A 24088-nucleotide genomic window follows, 5' to 3' on the forward strand; every position below is an offset into this window, starting at 1 on the left:
ATTCGGATATCCTATGGGAAATCCGATACAAACCCAAGCGTCCAGGATGCGAGCTAAGAGCAGGAAGAAGAAGTCTTGAAGCCATGTTGCAATCGCGCCATCGCCCGTAGTGTACCTAATCATCACCTGTACCCATAGAATGGGTTAGTTTCGCGAAAAACTAGTAGGTGCACAAGAGAGACTACAAGAACCTGAATCAAGTACATTTAATTCAGTAGGTTACGCAATTTAAAGCAGATATGCAGTTAGACAGGTAAGCAATGCAAGCAGGTGAATAGTGCAAACGCGTAAGTAGTACAAGCGAATAAGTAGTGCAAGCGAGTAAGGCGTGCAAGCGAGTAAGCAGTGCAAATGCGTAAGTAGTTCAAAGCAAGTAAGCAGTGCAATTGACAAATGCAGCATACGATTCAATTGATTGTAGGCTGTGAACCACCACACAACTAGCTTGTTCTCGTTCCTAGAACAAGGTCACAGCATCTAATCACCATCAGGACATCGTTTGTCGCTCACTACTTCTAACAAATGCGTTGTCCTGAACAACCTTAATTTATTCTCATCTCTCAAAGTCTTACGCGGCTAACCGTCACCGGTTATGACGACTAAGGGATCATACCCTCTCAGAAAAAGCTCACCCTTCCGTAGATGGTCCAAAACATGATCACTAACTCAAATCGCTAACGATCTGATTCTCACACCTGAGTCAAGCATGTAATCATGCTAAAACAGAAAGCCGAAGCTATAAATTCATAGTTGGCTATCACAAACAATCTCAGAAGATCGTCACAACTCACCATAACTTTTTATGGTAAGCGAAAACACAAGATCCACGTCGGATCGTTCGGTCCGAGAGATATACGATCGGACAAGGAATTACCGCCCTAGAGGGTATACCTAATCTTGGACCATACACTTCCTCATAGGAGTTCACCGTGTTTGCGGCTACCCGTTCGTGGACAGTGTACATCCTCACAGAGATCTCCCACTCTAGCAGGGTCACCTGGTCTTGACCATACATACCCCCACAACGAACCCTTTGAGAAACCGGTCCCTAACAAATGCCATATCCAATGATAATCATTGCGATACACGCATCCACACAAATGACGACTCTCGAGGTCGATAGCCAGTAATACAAACAACAAGATCAACGCCGGATCACCTGGTCTGGAAAATGTATACCCTCACCAGGAATTCCGCTCTAGATGGTATACCTGGTCTTGGACCATATACTTCCTCACAGGAGTTCACCGTCTTTGCGGCTACCCATTCGTGGACAGTGTACATCCTCACAGAGAATCTACCACTCTAGCCGGGTATCTGGTCTTGATCATACACGCCCTCGCAGATAATCCTTTGGATATCAGGTCCTCGACAGACACCCCACTCAGTGATACATGCATCAACAATCAACTGCTCTGAACCATTGACCGCCTCAGGGTCAGTAGCCACAATATGGGCACAAGCATGCATATCAGCAATATGCATCGTATCACTTCACATAGAAGCATATAATCCTACGCATCGTGTTATTGCCACAAGGAATATTGCAATCCTCAAATAGGCCCTCAAAGCATATGTAAACGACACATGAGAACGCGCATAAGTGGCAATTCAGTTGATTCTATGGGCGAAGGGTAACTAACTCTACCCGTCAGCCAAACAAAACAACTGAATAAGACAAGCACTCATAACAATGCTCGTAAAACATATAATTACCATAAAATGGCTCAGTCCATCAACAAGTAATTAAATTAATCGTAAGGCATAAACCATTACATCACAAGCCATTCATAAGCAATCATACGACAACAGTTATATCACAATATGTAGCAGCTTATAAGACAAGCGGCCACATCAATCCTAGTTGCCACCAGTTCGTAGATTACGAGCTGTATGCAATCACATCAATCATAAGAGATGCAAGCCAGCAAGTGCTATGCTACAATAAGCACCAAACAGTTTGACCAAGGGATAAAGCAAGTCACATGCTAATATGTAGCAACTGACATAACGCTATTATTATAAGCATTTAACTAGTATGAGAAACTCCTTATTACTCCGCAAAGAACTGCGTAAGCAGTTTAACCAACTAGAGTAACACTTTGACAGGCGTGCACAGCTCAACGAGTAGCATACTGAACTATCGAGCAAGCAAGCGAATTAGTAGTGCAAGTGAAGCAGTAGTGCAAGCGAATCAGTAGTGCAAGTGAAACACTAGTGCAAGCGAAGCAGTAGTGCAAGCGAAGCAGCAGTGCAAGCGAAGCAGCAGTGCAAGCGAAGCAGCAGTGCAAGCGAAGCAGCAGTGCAAGCGAATCTGTAGTGCAAGCGAAGCAGTAGTGCAAGCGAATCTCACGTCTCAACGACCAATGTGAACAGACCTTATGTTTCGATAATTACGAACCTGCGGGTATGCGTAGGCAAAACGTAGAACCAACTGAGACTAGTTCGGGTGTCTGTTATTCTATGTATTTTCAATAACCCAAATAGCTAGTTGAGTTCACTCCAAAGGGACGACTTTAGCCGAGAGAGGATTCCCCAAAGGAGGCTGTGCCACGGACGCATCCAACTTCTGCAGAAGTGTTGAGCTAACTAATGTAGCCCCTTTCCCCTAACTCCAATGACTGGGGAGGCCAGATCGTTGCCCGTAGGGTGGTTGTTAACAATCTGTCCATTGGAGTTTGTACCGCTCTGTCCTCTCCCTTGACAGACAATCAGAAGCGAATGGGTGCGTTAGGGGTTGCTTAACTAACGACCCATTCTATGCTGTGGTCTTTAAACCACTCGAGCATGTTGCCTGTGAAGGCGAATGTGAGGCCATTTATGTGATTACAACATTTTGCATTTAGCACTGTTTGAGGTCGCACGACCGTCTTATCCGATCATCGCAGTACTAGACGTGTCATGAACGACTACAAGTACTCTAGGATGAAGGGGGTATAGCTCCTCAATAGAAGCCTCAACAGGAGTGTTTCACAAAGATGTAAAGTTTATCTACTTTACTTTATCTTTTGAAACAACAGTACCTTGTGCCAATATTATGCATGTGATTATCTCGAATCACATCCGCTATCGGGGTATCTACATGTCTCGCATGACTCGATACCGACCTCGATAGACGAGATACAGGTTTCTCAACAGAACAGCCGCTAAGAAGTTCGCTCGTACCCCCAATTCGGGATCACCCGAGATAAGCCAAGGAGGCGAGCAAAACCAGCCAGTCACATCCTTCCAAATGCTTCAATTTGGAGCAGTCTTTGATGCTTTTGCGCAACTCCCTAAAATCTCAAGTCGACTCTACAGGACTGCGCATACGAAGAGCCAAGATCCTTATGAGGTATCCCTCCCCTTAGACGAGGATGTGCCGCTCGCTCCCGACTGAACTCTTGTCGCAAGAGGGAGAGGGGTAAATGCCCCTTGCATCCTCCACGAGGATGCCTTTAAAGCATACGCAAAGAGCAAAAACCTGCACGTCATCTGCAATAGCAAGGCAATACCAACACATATGCAAAGGCAAGAGCCTAGGCGCAAAGCGCGACGACAAAGCAAATGCGGTAAGCAGAAGTGCAACGCAAACCCCCGGCACAATGCGCAACGGCAAAGTAAAGACCGTAAGCAGGAGTGCACGCAAACAAGCAGGGGGCAAAGCCCTTGCCTGACGCCCGAGAAGAGGGAGCAGGGAGGGGCTCGCCCCCTCCCCTGCCGCAACAGGTAGCAGGGAGAGGGTCGGCCCCCTCCCCTACCGCAACAGGTAGCAGGGAGAGGGTCGACCCCCTCCTCTACCGTAACAGTAAGTAGGGAGGGGCTCGGCCCCTCCTGCATGGTACGAAGGCAGGGAGGGTCGAGCCTTCCCCTGCGAAGATCAAAGGCAGGGAGGGTTCGAGCCCTTCCCTACGATAGAGGCAGGGAGGGTCGAACCCTCCCCTGCGCACCTAAATAGGGGAACCGAAAAAGGGGCAGGGGCCTTTAGCCCCTGCTGGAACAATAAAAAGGGCAGGGGCCGATGGCCTCTGCTAGGAAAATTAGCAGAGAGGGAGAGAGACGCAAGAGCCCCCCCCCCCCTGCGGCTTTTGGAAGAGGTAGGGGCCAAAGGCCCCTGTCGGCTTGCCTAACAACGAATCAAGACAGGGGCCAAAGGCCCCTGTCGTTTCTGAGAGGAAAAGAAGACGAGGAGAGAGGGGCAGGGGTTGGAAACCCCTGTTGACCCGTCAAAAATAGGTGACAGGGGGGGGGGGGGGGCGTCGCCCCCCTGCCGACTCTTTGAAAGGTGAGAGGCAGGGGCAAAAGCCCCTGCTAACCAGTCGAACACAGGCGGTAGAGGGTGTCGCCCCTTGCCGGCCTGCCGACTGAAAAGGAGAAGAAAGGTGTAGAGGAGAGAAAACAGGAGAAAGAGAGAGAAGGGCGTACCTGGAAGTCATCGATGGCGGCGGCGTCAGAAGGAGGTCGCAGATGGCGGCAGGTCGACCGGGGTCTCGAGACGAGTCGGGGGGGGGGGGGGGGGGGAGACCGTAGGGACTGCGAGACGAGAGGGTCGGTCGGGGGGAAGAGAGAGACCGAGAGACGAGAGGGGGAAGGAGGTTTCGAGAACCTCCTCCCTCAGTCGCTGCGTGCTTTTAAAAGCACGCAACCGACTGATTTACCCGGGTCAGATCCGGGTCCGGATCCAAACATTTTTTTTTGAGTTCTTACAAGAGCTCCCTGTCTGCCAGAACAGAGAAAGGCAGGGGAGGGAGCAGAGGCTCCCTGCCATAACAAGACAGGGGGGGAACACCCTCTGTCAGAACAAGAATCAAGACAGGGGGCGCAACCCCCTGCGGAACACGAGACAGGCAAGGGCTCTGCCCCTGTCGACAGCAAGGACAAGGCAGGGGGCAAAGCCCCTTGCCAGAGAACAAGCAGGTGCAAGGGGCAAGCCCCCTGCTCGAAAACACGAAGAGAACAGGGGGCTTCACCCTTTCGCACTGGGAAACCAAAGGAGGTAGGGGGGCCTCGCCCCCTGCCGGCAAAACGCAGGAGGCTAGAACCCCCTGCCGAGAAGCAACAAGAGACAGGGGGAAGCGAAGCCCCATGCCGACAAAGCTAATGGCAGGGGGTCAGAGCCCCCTGCCGACACAACAACGACAGGGGGAAGCGGAGCCCCTTGCCGACAAAGCGAATGGCAGGGGGACGACTCCCCCTGCCGACACAACAAGAACGACAGGGGGAAGCAAAGCCCCCTGTCGGCACAACAACAGTAGGGGGGAGCGGAGCCCTCTGCCGACAAAGCGAATGGCAGAGGGTCGGAGCCCCCTGCCGGCACAACAATGGCAGGGGGAGAGCGGAGCCCCCAGTCGACAAAGCGAATGGCAGGGGGTTGGAGCCCCCTGCCGACACAACAACGGCAGGGGGGGGGGGGGGGGGAGTGGAGCCCCCTGCCGACAAAGCGAATGGCAGGGGGACGACGCCCCCTGTCGGCACAACAAGAAGGGTAGGGGGACGAAGCCCCCTGCCGGCAAGAGGCGACGACAAGGGGATCAACCCCCTGTCGACCGACTCCAAAAAAATGGCCGGGGGGTTTAACGCCCTGCTGACAAGAGGCGACGACAAGGGGCTCAACCCCTACACAAAGGAGGAGAGGGGAGAGGTTTACCTCAGAAGATCGCGACAACGGGGAAGAACGACGAGAAGGAGAGGATGCCCTCGAGGTCACCAGTGTCAATCTCCAACGAAGAGGAGCCAAGAACAGGGCTTCGCCGGAAGTCCAAGGTCGCCGATGATGTCGAAGGGGAAACGAGGGGAGATAGTGGGTCGTCGGAGCTCAGAGGCCGGTGTCGGCTCGAAGGTCGACGGCGAGGACGTCAGCGACGACGGTCGCCGATCATCAAAGATGCAAGGTCGCCGAACTCGAAGGTTGTCGTTGATGTCTGCAGCAGCCGGGACAAGGGCGGTGGTCGACGGTGAGTCGCCGACGTCGACTCTGTAACGCCCCAAAATTTTAAACTTTTGAACCTTTCAGAAAACAGGCAAGAGACTAAAAGAATCTCTTTATTACAGAGTTGGTTTATGAAATCAGCGAAAGACCATCCTTTTGTTAATTTTAGAAAGGCAAGCTGACCACTTTGGGCTAGGGGTGGCAATTTCTGACACGACCCGCCAACCCGACCTACCAACCCGCCTCTTAGGCGGGTTCGGGTTGGGCTTAAGCCAACCCGTTTAATAAACGGGTCGACCCGCGTAACCCGTTTATTAAACAGGTCGGGTTCGGGTTGGGGGTATGCCAACCCGCCAACCCGGCTGACCCGTTTAATAAACGGGTTAGGCGGGTGGGTCAACCCGCCAACCCGTCTGCCAACCCGCCAACCCGACCCGACAACCCGACCTGCCAACCTGACTACCTGCCAACCCGATCCGTCAACCCGCCAACCCGACCCGCCAACCCGACCCGCCAACCTGACCCGCGAACCTGAAAACCCGTTTACCCGACCCAACCCATTTATTAAATGGGTTGGCGGGTCGTGTCGGGTTACCCGTTTATTAAACGGGTCGGGTTCGTGTTTGCCACAGCTGACCCATTTAATAAATGGGTCGGGTTCGGGTTGAGGTATGCTGACACGCCAACCCGACCCGATTGCCACCCCTACTTTGGGCACGTTAGCTGAAGAACCAAAACATACAACCCATGCTACTTGAAAAAGACACTTTCATTAAAAGAAGGTTCCAAAAGTACAAAATTCGGATGTCCCAAGGAAAATCCGTTACAAGACCCAAAAACATCAGGACGCAAGCTAAGAGCAGGAAGAAGAAAGTCTTGAAGCCATCTTGCCATCACGCCATCGCCCGTGGAGTACCTATTCATCACCTGTACCCATAGAATGGGTTAGTTTCGCAAAAAACTAGTAGGTGCACAAGAGAGACTACAAGGAAACTGAATTATGTACATTTAATTCAGTAGGTTACGCAATTTAAAGCAGATATCAGTTAAACAGGTAAGTAATGCAAGCTGGTAAATAGTGCAAACGCGTAAGTAGTGCAAGCGAATCAGTAGTGCAAACGAATAGGTAGTGCAAGCGAGTCAGTGGTGCAAGCGAGTGCAAGGGAGTCAGTAGTGCAAGCGAGTACAAGTGAGTCTCACTACTCAACAACCAGTGTGAACAGACTTTATGTTTCGATATTACTGGCCTGCGGGTACGCGCAGGAAAAACGTAGAAACAACTAAGACTAGTTCGGGCGTCTGTTATTCTATGTATTTTGAATAACCCGAATAGCTAGTTGAGTCCGCTCCAAAGGGACGACTTTAGCCGAGAGAGGATTCCCCAAAGGAGGCAGTGCCACGGATGCATTCAACTTCTGTAGAAGTGTTGAGCTAACTATTGTAGCCCCTTTCCCCTAACTCCAATGACTGGGGAGGCCGGATCATTGCTCGTAGGGTGGTTGTTAACAACCTGTCCATTGGAGTTTGTACCGCTCTGTCCTCTCCCTTGACAGACCACTAGAAACGAATAGGTACGTTAGGGGTTGCTTAACTAACGACCCATTCTATGCTGTGGTCTTTAAACCACTGGAGCATCTTGCCTGTGAAGGCGAATGTGAGGCTATTTATGTGATTCCAGCATTGTGCATTTCGCATTGTTCGAGGTCGCACGACCGTCTCATCCGATCATCGCAGTACTAGACGTGTCGTGCATGACTACAAGTACTCTAGGATGAAGGGGGTATAGCTCCTCAAAAGAAGCCTCAACAGGAGTGTTTCACAAAGATGTAAAGTTTATTAACTTTACTATATCCTTTGAAACAACAGTACCTTGTGCCAACATTATGCCTGCGATTTTCTAGAACCTCATCCGCTATCGGGGTATCTACATGCCTCGCATGACTCGACACCGACCTCGATAGACGGGATACAGGTTTCTCAACAGAACCTCCAACTCGTCTGCAGGACTGCATACTCAAGGAGTCAGGATCCTTGCAAGGTATCCCCCTCCTTAGACGGGGATGTAACGCTAGCTCCTATCTCAACTCTCGTCGCAAGAGAGAGAGGTGAATGCCTGAGGATGCCTTTAAGGCATATGCAAAGAGCAAAAACCTGTGCGGCATCTGCAATAGCAAAGCAGTAATAATACATACAAAAACAAGAGCCTAGGCGCAAAGCGCGACGACAAGGTAAAGGCGGTAAGCAGAAGTGCAACGCTGAACCTCGCCACGATGCGTGACGGCACATACAAACCATAAGCAAGAATGCAACACGAGATCTCGACGTGATACACGATGGCAAGTATAGACTGACATAAGGTAAAGGGCAAGGATCGAGAAACCGCGTCCTTGAGTTAAGTGCATACTCGTATAAATATATATATATATATATTTGTATATATATATATATTCATTTAATGATCGTTTTTAGTTTAATTGAACTTAATTCAATTATCCAAGTCTTCCGTACAATCTTCCCCTACCTTGGAGGGTTACGAGCTTGCTGACGTCTGCGGACGTACACAATTGACGGCTCGGGTCGCGGAGCGCGAGTGAGATCCGTCGTAGCTGCAAATATGCGATATTAACATGCAAACCCAGACAAAAGCAAAAGCAAGGCAAAGACTCAACTTCTCCAATACATAGAGCTGGGGCCAACAGTCCCAAATGATTCTAAAAAAAAAAAGGATGGGGCAGGGCCAAATGAGCCTTGCCGCCCAAAGAGGGATGTAGTCAATGCGAGCAGATGACTCACGTTCACTAGGAATTCCTCGCTGGAGATCAACAATTGTAATGATTTGTCCCCATTACGATGAAGCTTCCAAAGATTCCCCGGGCCTGTCGACCAAGGGTATAGGCTCGCGCACAAAGGGGCAGGGGGCATCGGCTCCTGCTGGCAAACAAAAAGGCAGGGGCCAATGGCCCCTGCTGGCACACAGAAAGGCAGGGGTCGATGGCCCCTGCTGGCAAAAAGAAAGGCAGGGGCCTGGCCACTGCTGACAAAAAGAAAGGCAGGGGCCTATGCCCCTGTTGACAAAAGACCCTGCTGGCAAACGAAAGGCAGGGGCCTATGCCCCTGCTGACAAAAGAAAGGCAGGGGCCATAGGCCCCTGCTGGCAAACGAAAGGCAGGGGCCGATGGCCTTTGCTGGCGCAACAAAAAGGGGCAGGGAGGAGGGGCTCGACCCCTCCCCTGCCGTAGCAGAGAGCAGGGAAGAGGGGCCCGGCCCCTCCCCTGCCGTACGGAAGTAGGGAGGAGGCTCCGCCCCTCGCCTGCCGTACGAAAGCAGGGAGGAGGCTCAGCCCCTCGCCTGCCGTACGAAAGCAGGGAGGAGGCTCAGCTCTCCCCTCCCTGTGTAACGAAGAAACGAGGGGGAAGGAATGAGAGAGAGAGAAAGAGACGGAAAGAGGGAGAAGAAGGGGAGGAAGAACGTACCTGGTGGTCGGCGGCGGCGTCAGAGAGAGTCGCCGGCGGCGATCGGCTGACGCTGGTCTCCGGCGAATCGAGGGTTATGAGAGGCGGTGGGTGTCGGGGAGAGAGATGAGAGGGTCGAGGTGGAAGGGCGGTGAGGAGGGTTTCGTAACCCTCCTCCCGCCTGCCTCGCTGTCTTAAAAGACAGCGAGAGGCGATGGTCCGGGTCGGGTCCGGATCCGGCCCGAATCAAAATAAATTTTTTTTTGCCGTTACAGACTCGAAGGGGGAGATAACCGACAGCTACGATCGCTGGCGATGGGGAGGTCGTCAATGCACGGAAGTCACTGGGGCTCCGATCGCTGGCGTCTGCCAATAGGCTGCCGGAGACGGGAGGCAGAGAGGTGGTGGTCGGAGGCACGATCGTCGACGGCTGCAGCACCCAGGACGCAGGTGGCGGCCGGCGGCGGGTCGTCGGCGACGGCTGGCCGCAAAGAGGAACCGAGACGGAAGAGGAGAGAGAAGGGGCGGGGGTTTCTACCCCTCGCCCGAGGCGCCTGCGTCTTTTAAAAGACGCAGGTTCTCAAGGCTTTGAGAACCCAGGTCTGGGTCAGGCTCGGCTCCGGTTCCGGCCTGGGCTCGGGCCCGACGTTGCGGGCCAAATCGTGACACGTGTCTGACACGTGCGGGACACGAGTCTGACATGTGTATGACAATTTTTTTTAACGGGCTTTTACAACCCCTCTCATCGTGGTTGTACTTTTGAACAAGTATGTTGTGTACTACGATGAGTAAGATGAGAGGTTTATGTCTACCTTGAACGTGTAATGGCATGTGTTTGAGATTACCAAAGATGTTTCTACCCTCACTATGAGTTGACCCCTCTCATCATGATTGTACTTTTAAACAGATATGTTGCATACTGCGGTCAGTAGGATGAGAGGTGTGTGGTTGCCTCAAACACGCATTGGTGCATATAATTCACATAAATGATAATCATGCGTCTTCATAGGCAAGATGCTCGATTGGGTTGAAAGACTAGAGCATGTACAATGGGACGGCGGTTAAGAAACCCCTCGTCATGCTCATTCGGGACGGTTCATCAAGAGAGAGGATGGATGGTACAAAACTCTGATGGACAGTCATTAATGACAATCTCTGGCAAATATCCGACTTCCTCAATCATCAGAGGTTAGGGGAAATTCTTCAGGCCACTTCTGCAGAAGTTCGGATGCGCATCCATTGGGCCTTTGTTTGCCTTTGGGGATTTACTCTCTTGGTCACTGGCCGTCCCCTTAGGAGCGGACTCAGTCAGTCATTCGGGGTATAATAAAATACATAGCATAATGAACCCTCGAATCGATTCCGACTGTTTCTACGTTTTGCCTTGTGCGTACCCACAACGGCGGACTCATAATCAGACAAGATATAACTTATACACAGGATTATGAGATATGCATGTTGTGACATAAATTGATTGCTTGCTTGTTAGCTCGGTAGTGCGATACACTACACGTTAAGCTATGTACCCCTGTTGAGGCGTTATCCTAATTGGTTAAACTGCTTACGCAGTTCCTTGCTTAGTAATAACTAGCTTCTCATACTAGTTAAGTGCTTATCCTGTGTAGCTTATGAATTGCTTGTGATGCAATAGCTTGCACCTTACAATTAGTGTAGCTACTTGTCAATGGACTGAGCCATCCAATGGTACTCGTATATATATTACGAGCATTGTTATGAATGCTTGTCTTATGCAATTACTTTGCTTGACTGGTGGATAAAGTTAGTTACTCTTCACCTATAGTATCTGTTGGATTGCTATAGTTGCTTGTTTAGTACTAGGGTCCTCACTACTCTCGTATGTAGCTGTTTGCTTTACTAGAGCTTTGCGTACTTCACAACACATTTGGTTAGATCTGCTAGTCTTGCTTTTCCTGCTTGATCTAGTAGATATCTTGCTTATTGCAGCATTTGTACTTTCTTGTCTTTTGCACCCCTACTACTCTGTTGTGGGACTGACCCATTTCATGGGCAGGTGGTGAACAAGTTATACAACTTGCGATGGCACGATGTCGTGATGCGTTCAAGGCAAGGCCCCTTTCTTGACGTTGCGCTCCTGGGGACCCTTTTGGTAAATAGGATATAAAGTTTCTTTGAAAGCATCTCTTCTGATTAAAACTTTGGATTACTAAAATTGTGCTACCAAAACTTTGTTCTTCTTTTCATTTCAATAAAGTATATATTTGAATTGCAAATCGGTTTGTAAAAGGGGAATATTGCATTTGTGTTGTAATGTGCCCAAAGTTTAGGGACTTGCTATTTTAAACCTGATCGTTCGCTGAACTTCTGTTTCAAACTCTGATAAATGATTGATTTCAAAGCTTTTAACCTTTTTCATAAAAGGTTTCAAGTCCACGATTTTGGGGCGTTACAACTTTTGGCATCAGTGCGACAGGGAAAGCGGTAACCCTTGATCATCCAACATCTACATCGCACTGTGAGTATTATTTCTCTTATATTATTTTGCATTTATTTTAATTAAAGAACGTGTTTTTGCTTAGATGTCGTACAATGAACTGATCAAATCTATAGACACATTAACTGGAGCAGTTGAGCAGCTCCAAGCGATGGTCCAGAACTTGGATCATAAGGTTGATAGGTTGACTTGCACGAGCACCAATCTAGAGCGAGGTGTTAACTCTCATGTTTTGTTCGATCCAATGTGCCTTCGGGACCCCGATGCTTGTAATTTTTGCGGAAAGGTGGGTCATTCTGCTGAAGAATGCCACTTTAATCAACGTCACGATAAAAAGTCTGTCGAAGATAGTGATGACAACAAGCGTCAACCTGCAAAAAGACAGAAACAAGGTGGAGGAAATGAGCCACAACGACCGTTAAACCCAAAATGTTTGAGATGCGATCGTGTTCACCATGGACAGTCATGTCCCCGAGACTCTGGTGGCTGTTTATGTTGTGGCAAAATGGGCCACTTTATCCGTGATTGTCGCAAGAAGAAGGTCGATGACTTCCAGCGAGTGGGTAGTACACCCCAACCTCCTCCGCAACAGCAACAAGAACACATAGAAAGCATTGAATAGAGATTTTGAGAGTCTTAGTTTAAGACTTTTTGTATGTTTTGTTACGTATTCTTTTGTTAAGTAAAAGCCTATCGATGGAATTACATATGACTTTGGTGTCTCTGGGATCTTAATGATTATGATGTTTATATAGGTAAATGACATGTCACGCTTACAACTGATTAGTTTTTGAGTAGTTGACTCGTTACGCCTACAAATGATTAACTTTTAGGTGTTTGACTTGTACGCCTACAAATCATTAATTTAAACCATTTAGATGAATGACACCTCCCGACTACAAACAGTTAGTTTTTGATGATATATCACGCCAACATAGTTGTTGCAGAGGGTTGCATTTTGATTGTTTGCGTGAATCTATCATATCTGTATAGCATGATTGATGAGTATCATGATTTTGGACTAAAATGTCTTGTAGATTTGTGCGTGAGCTTCATGTTAGAAAAGGGTCAGATGCGATGTGCTGTGAGGTAAGAATTATGAATGCATATGATGGTGCAATGATTTGAATTGTCTTACATGCACATATAACTTGAATCCTATGAATTTATTGAATTATGTATGAGTTATGTAAGTTGAAGTTAAGTTGATTCATAATATATTATCTACGTGTTTCTGTGTATAGAATTCATGCTTTGATTACGCATGCTTTGAGGTCCTATTTGAGGATGCAATGTTTCTTGTGGCAATGATACGATGCGTAGTGTAAAGTGCTTCTATATGATGTGATTGTTATGCCACGTGATAAGAATTATCAAAAGCATGCGATGAATGTTTAAATTGGATATATGATTATGGTTTATGGAACCTTGTTGGAAGAACATGTGATCTGGTGTTCTGTTTTGCCATGTGAAGTGATACGGTTGATATCGCTGGTATATATGCTTATGCCCATATTGGTGGCTTCTGACCCTGAGAGCGGTCAATTGTTTTGAGCAGTCGATTGTATTGATGCATGTATCACTGTGTATGGTATCGGTTGAGGATCTGATCTCCAAAGGATTACCTGTGAGGGTATGTGTGACCAAGATCAGGTAACCCGACTAGAGTGGCAGATCTCTGTAAGGATGTGCACTGTCCAAGAGCGGGTAGCCGCAAAGACGGTGATCTCCTGTGAGGAAGTGTATGGTCCAAGACTAGGTATACCATCTAGGACGATAATTCCTCGTGAGGTCGTACATTTTTCAGACCAGGTGATTCGGCGTGGATCTTGTTAATTATAGTAATGGCTGTCGACCTGGTGAGTGGTCATTTGTGTTGATGTGTGTATCGCAATCATTTGTATTGATTATGGTATCCGTTGAGGATTGAGTTCCTAAAGGATTCTCTGTGAGGGTAGGTATGACCAAGATCTGGTAATCCGACTAGAACAGTAGAATCTCTGTGAGGAAGTACACTGTCCAAGAGCGAGTAGCCGCAAAGACGATGAACTCCTGTGAGGAAGTGTATTGTCAAAGACCAGGTATACCATCTAGGGCGGTGATTCCTTGTAAGGTCATACGTTTCCCAGATCAGGCGGTCCGGCGGGAAACTTGTGAATTTTGATTTCCATGAAAAGTTATGGTGAGTCGTGGTGATCATCTGATATTGATGGGTATAGCCAGTTATGAATCTATAGATTTGGCTTTCTACTATAGCATGATTATATGCCCAACTCAGATGTGCGAATCAGATCTTTATTGATTTCAAATCTTGATCATGTTTTGGACGTTCTATGGAAGCATGGGCTTTTATGAGAGAGTATGACGCCTTAAGTGAGTCGTGATAGTTGGCAGTTGGCCGTGTAAGGCCTTGAGAGATGGGAATAGATTAAGGTTGTTCAGGACGAAGAGTTTGTTAGAAATTGCGAGTTTGACACGCGACATCTTGATAATGATTTAGAGACCCCGTTCGAGGAACGTAAACTAGCAATGTCTCGATGTGTCTCTTTATTCGTATCAGATCAAGTAGAAGATAACGAATAAGCATTCTTATAGTCTTCCACTAAGCTCCCTTTTCCTTTCTTGTGTTTCCGTATAAACTCTCGCGAAGACAAGTTTATTAATAAATTCACACATACATTTGTTCGATCAAGTTGTTGGTTTCGAACCTTTCTCAGGAACTCATTATGTGTTGTCTTGATCCGTTTAGAAGCTTATGTGCTTGGGAGCTCACACGCGCGTGCATCCTGATCAATATCTATTCCCTTAGACTGCGGTCTCGGCAGATCACCTTCCTATGAAATTTCGAGGACAAAATTCTTTTAAGGGAGGTAGGATGTAAAGCCTTGAAAAAAAATCATGTCATATGCGTGTCAGACACGTGTCGAGGTTTGGTCTGCTGTGTCGGGACCGGATCCGGGTTCGAACCGGACCCAAGCCTGACTCGACCCTGGTTTCTCGAACATTCGAGCGACTGCATCTTTAAAAAGATGCAGGCTCAGTCGGGCGAGGGGTAAAACCCCCTCGCCACTCTCTCTCCTCTCTACCTCTCCCGTCTCCATCGCTCTCTGCAGCCACCGACGTCGGCGACTAGCCGCTGACCACCGCCTTTGTCCCAGATGTTGTAGACGTCGGCGATCGGAACCGCCACCGACCTTCGAGCTCAGGCAACCTCCGATGTTGAAGGCAGCCTCCAAGCTTCGATGACCCCCCACCTTTGCCGACCCCTTTCGTTCCCTGTGTCGCGGGACGCCGACGATCGGAGTCGACAACAACCTCTGAGCTCCGACGGCCAACTCCATCCGACCGTCACTGTTGCTGCTCCCCCCATTTACCTCCCGTCTCTCGTTCTTGTTTCGCCGACAACCCACACCTGCGACTCGATCGCCGGTGACCTCTTGTCAGCGACCTCCCTTCTCACTGCCTCCTCTCTTCTCTTACGTTGCTTGTCCGTATGATTGCTTATGAATGACTTGTGATGCAATGGTTTATGCCTTACGATTAATTTAATTACTTGTTGATGGACTGAGCCATTTTATGGTAATTGTATGTTTTACGAGCATTGTTATGAGTGCTCGTCTTATTCAGCTGTTTTGTTTGGCTGACGGGTAGAGTTAGTTACTCTTCGTCCATAGAATCAACTGGATTGTCATATCTGTGTGTTCTCATGTGTCGTTTACGCATGCTTTGAGGTCCTATTTGAGGATTGTAATGTTCCTCGTGGCAATAACACGATGCGTAGGACTATATGCTTCTATGTGTAGTGATACGATGCGTATGCTAATATACATGCTTATGCCCATATTGTGGCTACTGACCCCAAGAGGTGTCAACTGTTCGGAGCAGTCGATTGTATAGATGTGTGTATCACCGAGTAGGGTGTCTGTCGAGGACCTGATCTCCAAAGGATTATCTGCGGGGGCGTGTATGATCAGATCAGGTGACCCGGCTAGAGTGGGAGATCTCTGTGAGGATGTACACTGTCCACGAACGGGTAACCGCGAAGTCGGTGAACTCCTGTGAGGAAGTGTATGGTCCAAGACCAGGTATACCATCTAGGGCGGAATTCCTTGTGAGGTTATACATTTCCCAGACCAGGTGATCTGGCGTTGATCTTGTTGTTTATATTAGTGGCTATCGACCCTGAGAGCGGTCATTTGTGTTGATGCGTGTATCACAATGGTTTTCATTGGATATGACATTTGTTGGGGACCGGCTTCCCAAGGGTTTCGCTGTGGGGGTATGTATGATCAAGATCAGGTGACCCGACTAGAGTGAGAGATTCTCTGTGAGGATGTACACTGTCCACGAATGGGTAGCCGCAAAGACGGTGAACTCCTGTGAGGAAGTGTATGGTCTAAGACCAGGTATACCCTCTAGGGCGGTAATTCCTTGTTAGGTCGTATATACCGAGCGATCCGACATGGATCTTGTGTTTTTGCTTACCATAAAAAGTTATGGTGAGCTGTGATGATCTTCTGAGATTGTTTGTGATAGCCAACTATGAATTCATAGTTTCGGCTTTCTGTTTTAGCATGATTACATGCAGGACTCAGATCTGAGAATCAAATCGATAGCGATTTGAGTTAGTGATCAGGTTTTGGACCTTCTACGGAAGGGTGGGCTTTTCTGAGGAAGTATGACGCCTTTGTGAGTCATAACAGGTGATAGTTGGTCGCGTAAGACCTTGAGAGATGAGAATAGATTAAGGTTGTTCAGGACAAAGCGTTTGTTAGAAGTAGTGAGCGACAAACGATGTCCTGATGGTGATTAGATGGAGAGACCCTGTTCTAAGAACGAGAACAAGCTTGTTGCGTAGTAGTTCAAAACTTACGATCAAATGGATCGTATGCTGCGTTCGTCAGTTGCACTGCTTACTTGCTTTGAACTGCTTACTGTTTGCACTACTTACGCATTTGCACTGTTAACTCGTTTGCACTGCTGAGTCGCTTGCACTGCTTATTCGCTTGTACTACTTACGCGTTTGCACTATTTACCTGCTTGCATTTGCTTACCTGTTTAACTGCATATCTGCTTTAAACTGCGTAGCCTACTGAATTAAATGTACTTAATTCAGTTTCTTGTAGTCTCTCTTGTGCACCTACTAGTTTTTCGCGAAACTAACCCATTCTATGGGTACATGTGATGATTAGGTACTCTACGGGCGATGGCGCAATTGCAAGATGGCTTCAAGACTTCTTCTTCCTGCTCTTAGCTCGCGTCCTCGACGCTATGGGTTTGTATCAGATTTTCCTTAGGATATCCGAATCTTGTGAGTTTTGGTTCTTTTAGCTAACGTGCCCAAAGTTGTCAGCTTGCCTTATGATTTATAAAAGAAAAATCTTCCGCTGATTTCATAAACAAACTCTGAAGGAAAGAGATATTTCTAGTCTCTTGCCTGTTTTTCTGAAAAGGTTCGCAAGTTTGAAATTTGGGGCGTTACATCCAAATTCAACCTTACTATTACCAATGCCAACCCATTCTCACTTCAAAAGACCCACTTAAGTCTACCCAGTCAAGCCCTAGCTCTCTTGTGGAAGCCATATCGAAAATGTGTCAACCTCTTGTGGCAGCCAGTGTAGGATGTGTTCGATCCTATAATGTACAATGGATTTCTAGAAAGCTATGTCAATTGTCATTTTCATGGTGAACCTATGAGACCACATGCATCCACCAACTGAAACGTTTGAAGTAGATCCAAATACTGACTATGTTTAGCAGCATGGAAGTCAGTACCATTATATTTCTAACAATGAATTGAAGAGTTTATTGACTAATTACTTGCTAAGAAGGTTTTGGAAAGCAGAGATGGAGGGAAAGGAACGTCAATGTCATGGTATTTGTGCTCTTGCTTGGGCTCCTTGCTTTTGCTTTTGTTCCAGTCAAATAAGCTCCATGGACTGTTCAAGTGCAAGCCATTAAGAAACAAGAAACCACCTCCTCCCAATTTTTATCAATTCAAAAGCTAGAAATTTAAATCTACAATCATGTGGCTTGGATGAAGTGCTGCTTTACAATGAAAATAGCAAATTTTTGGCTTTTGTAATGAGATGGTTTGTTACTTCTTGTATCCCAAACCTTATATGCATCAGATGTGTTAAAAATGGCCAGGAGATACGGAGCATGCTCATATTCTCCAACTAAATGGTCCTTGATAGCTCCTGAATTTTATCAAAGAGAAAATAATATGAACTCCAATAGTAAGGAGCATTAGATATTGCTTATTAAGAAAAGAGGCACTAGATATTATAATATGCTCCAGGGTGAAAGCATATAACCTGTTATAGCCCACTTTGAGCCTATCTCAAAATCAAGAATTTCAGGTTCCAAAACACCAGGAGTGTCCAGAATGTAGACACTTGGATGACTTGCAATCTGTAGAGAAGATATTCTTTTTTACAACAATAAAACCAAGAAAACTTCGACATAGCGGTGTAAGAAGCAATAAAAAGTTTCTCTCCTTTTAACTGAAGCAGAATACTGAGCCATGGTTGCAACCACTATGGAGGTGATTTGACTCAGAAATTTCTGGCTGATATGGGAGTTCACATTAAAAGAGCATCACAAATATGTTGTGAGAACAAAAGTTTCATCTACATTGTCAGCAACTGAACCTTTCACGAATGTACTAAGCATATTGAGATGAACTGTCACTACGTATGAGAGTATCTACAGGGCACTATCGATCTTCCCTATGTTACCTCAGAATATCGATTGACAAATTTCTTCACCAAGGCTCTCGCTGCTTCTAAATTTTACTTTCTCTTAGAAAAACTTTCAGTTATCCAATCATAAGTTTGAGGGAGAGTGTTAAAAGTTGTATATATATGCATTATGTACACACACACACACACACACACATATATATATATATATATATATATATATATATATATATATTTCAATGTAACTAGGATAGTTTAGGTTAATTTCTATTTTTGTTTTTAGTTTCTTTTGAACTAGTCAACCTTGTGTTGACTAGTCCAAAAAGAGACGGGGCTCGCCCAACGGCTCTAAATGGAGCCATTGGACTTCCTTCCATGTCTCTATAAGACTCTTTAAATGTGTATAAATAGGGGATGACTCCCCTCTAAAATGTAATGCTTCTTTCATGGATTGTACATAAATAAGATACTATTTTTTACATTTGTGAGCATTTTTTGTGTGCTTCTTTGGGTTTTGTGAGTGAACCTATTTGAGCTTCTTTATCTGTTCACTTTGGTGTTTTGGTGGACCTTGTTGTAGCTCTTTTGTGTGTCCACTTTGGTGGTTTAGTGAATATCGTTGGAGGCTCTCATTTCCTTAGAGATGCTACACTCAGTTTCCCATCATGATTGCCTCATCTCATCACAATATGCTTTCACTTCATTCATATTAGTATCTGAATTCTTTTCTCTCAAAGCATGATATAAAGGCATTTTATATCTAGGCTCGATACTGTTTATAACATCTGTCATGGTCTGAAAATGAAAAGAATTTGTCATATTAAAAGAATATAGACATCATAGAGCCATCTCCCAACAGTGACATTCACTTGCTCGACTAAATGTTGAGGAGTCATAGCAGTACGAATGTTGGGTTGCACTCCAGGGGCAGTCGCACGAGAAAAAAAACTCTTAATAAAGCCTCTAGCTCTACCTCCTCTCGAAGAACTCCCTCCTCCTCCTCTTTCTTCACCTCCTATTCCTTTTGTGCCCGCGATACTACTACTACTAGCACAAGCCACACCTTTCTTCTTCGTTGTATAACTTCCTACTTTCAATATTATGCTAGGGGCTGTAGGATCAGAAGTAGGGAGCTCATCTTCGTCCTCCAAGGGCTATATATACCCTATTTTTGCCTCACTCATCTCTTTTTCTTTTTTTTCTCTCTCAGAACAGTGAGTAATTGTTGGCATTGTCATTTCACGGCATCCAACAAATTCCTTGATATGCAAGGGGCAACATTGAGATGTGTCTCTGCTAAATGATGCTTCAACCGAAAGATACCACCTGAAAAATATTATAGCAATAGTTGCACTCAATTTTCAATCGGTTTCCACTCATTACCTGAGTGCCCCATTGCCAAGCCAGATCATTTGATGCCATCTTCCCCCAAAAAAGCTCAATAAGAAGCAAAGAACAGGTTTTTTTTTTACCTTAATCCACTTCCTTGAGTGAAAAAATGATGGAAATAAACTCTTGAGCAAACCGCAAAAGCCCTTTCCCTTGTGCACATATTGGCCCCCAAATCTCTCTCATGACTCTTAGGGTGTGTGTATACCCCTCTAATAGCCTCTACACAAATGAGGGAGTCGGCTCTCAAGAGGTCTTATAAACCCAGAAAGAAAAAATTATGATTCGGCCCTTTTTAAAGTGCGTTGAAGGTGCATGTATCATACGATACATACAATATACACTCGTGTCACGATATGAGTGTGTATCGTATTGTCATTTTCCATAGTAACTATTCGTATCATACTGTATCATATGATACAACATTGTGTAACAACTCAACCGTGTCAGACATTGAAATTTGTATCAATATCCTGGCATGTACCTGGATAGGGTCCTCTAATCTGCAGATCATTATTAAACTTGTGCTTAGAATCAGTTACATTCATTGTATAAGAGTGGATAAAATAAACTTACTTTGTAAGCAGGTATTAAAAGAATATTTACATATGTTGTAACCAATTTATCTCAATATATAGTTATTTTAGCTAAAACATTGTGGACAAATTATAGAATAGCTGAGTCTTACTTGTAAGGATAGTATGAAGGAGTAGTAACCAATGTCTGCAGTAACCAATTTATCTCAATATATAGTTATTTTAGCTAAAACATTGTGGACAAATTATAGAATAGCTGAGTCTTACTTGTAAGGATAGTACGAAGGAGTAGTAACCAATGTCCGCACTTGTGGAGGGGTGACAACCAATTTTCCTATAATGGTTGGGTTACATCAAGGATCTGCATTAAGCCCTTTCCTATTGGCTATAGTGATGAATGAGCTGATGAGATCAATTCAAGAAAATGTACCGTGGTGTATGTTGTTTGCTGATGATATTGTTTTGATTGATGAGTCTAGAGCTGGGGTTAATGCTAAGTTAGAATTATGGAGACATACATTGGAAGCAAGAGGTTTTAAGTTGAGTAAGAGTAAGACAGAATATATGAAATGTTGGTTTAGTAAGCAACGAAGTAGTGATGTGAGTGTAGTAAAGCTTGGTGAGCAAGAAATACCGGTGGATGACTGTTTCAAATATTTGGGATCTATCATTCAAAAGTATGGAGAAATTGATGGAGATGTAAATCATAGGATAAAGGTTGGGTGGATGAAATGAAAAAGTGCAACTGGAGTGTTGTGCGATCGTAGAATGTCATTGCGGTTGAAGGAAAGTTTTATAGGACGACAATTAGGCCCACTTTACTATATGGTACGGAATGTTGGGCTGCCAAGAGACATCATATTCAAAAAATGAGTGTAGCTGAGATGCGTATGCTTAGATGGATGTGTGGAAATACAATAAAAGATAAGATTCAAAACGAGGAGATACGTAAGAAGGTAGGCGTTGCATCCATTGAAAATAAGATGAGAGAGAATCATTTACGGTGGTTTGGACTTATTCGGCAAAGGCCTAATGATGCTTTAGTTAGAAGGATGGAGAAATGGGAAAATATATTAGTTAAAAGAGGACGGGGTAGGCCTAAGAAGACTTGGATGAAGATGATAGGAAAGGATATGAATGCTTTGAACCTCACCGAGGACATGGCATTGGATAGAAATGATTGGAGGAGAAGGATTCATGTGGAAGACCTAGAATGATTTTCTTTTTTGGTTCATATCGCCGACCCAAATTGGTTTGGGATGTAGGCGTAGTTGTTTTTGTTGTTGTTGAGTCTTGTAAGGAACTCATGTACTAGAGTCTTGTTCATATAAGATGGAGCCCATACATTTTCTAGGACAATTTATCGAAAATTAACTTTTTTCTTATGTAGAATCTAATTGATTGCTAAAGAAGAGAAATGCATGTATATATTTATTCAGAGTCTATTTCTGCTTATTCATTATCCCTTTATTTTCGAACTTTTTCCTGTGAATTATAGTGATTCTGAACTTTTGCCTGTGAATTGCAGTGTTTCATCACTTGCCTGGTTCATGTCAAATCAAGAGAAAAGTTTTGTGACCATTGGACAGCGAGTTTTAGCAAATCCTCTCAAGTAAGACGTCTTTCTCTGAGATGGTTCTTTGGTTATGATCTTATCATGTTGCACATAATTAGTTGACAGTTGCATTATAGCAAGTGGTTGCATCTACTCTCACTTTATGTTTTTTCGTCTTCTAGCGTTCAGTGAATTTTCATCAGTTACATGCTGTTTAATTTATTATGCCATTTTCAGCATTTAAGTTGTTATTCATGAAAATAGCATTTTCTTTAAAGTTCAAGTTAATACTTTTATATTCTAGTTGAATTTTATACTAAGTGGCTACTTATTGTCAGAAAAAAGGGGCTGTACTTTTTGCATGGGTATCAGTCTCTTCTAGGAGTGGCAAAGAAAAATCGTTATCTGAAAAAAGAGAAAATATAGATGGTTCTCTTGCACAATTTAGAGCATGGAAATTGTAGACATCATCTAAAAAGCTAGTACATCAAAACCAAAAGCCTACAACACATGGTGAAGATCTGTGTGTGTGTGTGTGTGTGTGTGTGTGTGCGTGCATGGTGCTTGCTGCATCTGTATCTGTGTATGTGAGCATGTGTGTGTGTGTGTTAGATGGTTAAGTAGAAAATCTTGAGAACTTCCAAGAGCATTTCTGCTTTTTTTGTTTTGTTCTGCTGTGATGTTATTGGGCCATTTCAGTTATCTGCTTTGCATTTCACACTTTTTCAACTGCTCATGGAATCTTATATTTTGTCATGTAGTATCTTCCTTGTTGTCATCTGTAATTGTTACTTAAGGCATGAGTGAGATCGAAAGAATGGTAGATGTTTGTGTTAAAATGTATTGATTCATCTCTCTCTCTCTCTCTCTCTCTATATATATATATATATATATATATATGAGTCTATATGTATATATTATATAATTTTAAATTGTTTTTCTTCCCTTTGTAATAGGTAATATACCCTTTAGGGGTATTGTGGTAATTTTGTGCATGTAATTAGGCTCTGCCCATTAAGGGCAGAATGGTAATTATGTACTTGTAATAGGCTCTTCCCTTTAGGGCAGAACTGACCTCTTTTTTTATTCTATCCTTTACACTTTTGTAAAGGGCAGTTTTATCTTTTAGTCAATATAGTTGTTGGGAATCTCCAACAGCTATATTCAGTTTTGCTTTTAGTGAATATAGTTGTTGGGAATCTCCAAAAACTATATTTCTAGTTCTTGGAGCCTTTCCCAACAGTTATATGGGTCCTCTTGCCCCCCTTGTTTGTATATAAATAGGGACCTCTTGTCCTATTAGATGCAATTTTTTTCTAAGCATTCCATCTAAATAAAGATTATTCAAAGATTATTCATTTTTATGTTTTTTGTGCATGTTGTTTGGTGCCTCTTATGAACTCTTGTTTGCCATTGATTGGCTTGTGTGTTGTCCCTTTATAGACTTGTGCTTGTGCACATTTAGGCTCCTTACAGCCATTATATGCACTTAGGTGCTTTTTTGTTGCCTTTTGGCATTTGTATTGTCCCTTGTAGGACTTGTTCTTGTGCTTATGCACATTATGGTTTGCTTTCTACTTGATTTCATTATACTGTATCAGAGCCAAGAATTTTTTCTTGGTATTTTTCCTCTTTGGGTCTTGTGACTCTTTGGTTAGAGTCCGTGCTTCGTAAAGGAATCGTGATCGATGTGGGGCTGAGATTCAAGGGAGATCTTGACCCGGTGTGTATCTTAAATCTTTGTATATATATGATTATTTTTGAGTTGTCTATCTCATGCATTAGTCATGAGAAAACACTCATTTTTCTTATCTTTGAAAATTATTTGTTATTTTTTAAAGCTAAACATTTAAATGCTTTTCAAATTTATTGTTGGATTTATTTAAAAAAAATTATTCCTCTCGTCCTGCAGAAAAAGGAGATGGAGAGGGGGACGACAACAAGGAGGGGGGGGGGGGCAGGCGGTAGCCTGCCGGAATTAGAGACGAAGGGGGAAGTGGGTGGCAACTTCAGCCGCCCCACAGGTCGTCATCCAATGGCCACTGTAGCAGCCAGTGGTTGTTGTTGCCCT

The 24088-nt window shown here is 45.0% G+C and overlaps 1 protein-coding gene across 1 annotated transcript in view; it reads left to right on the top strand.

Moving 5' to 3' along the window:
* The window catches only part of LOC149827350 (callose synthase 7-like), a 131287-nt gene that overhangs the window by 90470 nt on the left and 16729 nt on the right, over positions 1-24088 (top strand). Inside the window, 1 exon segment of the mRNA XM_090019298.1 lies at positions 21991-22074. Coding sequence (XP_089875424.1) covers positions 21991-22074 — 84 coding nt within the window.

Source organism: Nuphar pumila, chromosome 10, assembly GCF_984573655.1.
Source record: "Nuphar pumila chromosome 10, dmNupPumi1.hap1.1, whole genome shotgun sequence".
Classification (NCBI taxonomy): domain Eukaryota; kingdom Viridiplantae; phylum Streptophyta; class Magnoliopsida; order Nymphaeales; family Nymphaeaceae; genus Nuphar; species Nuphar pumila.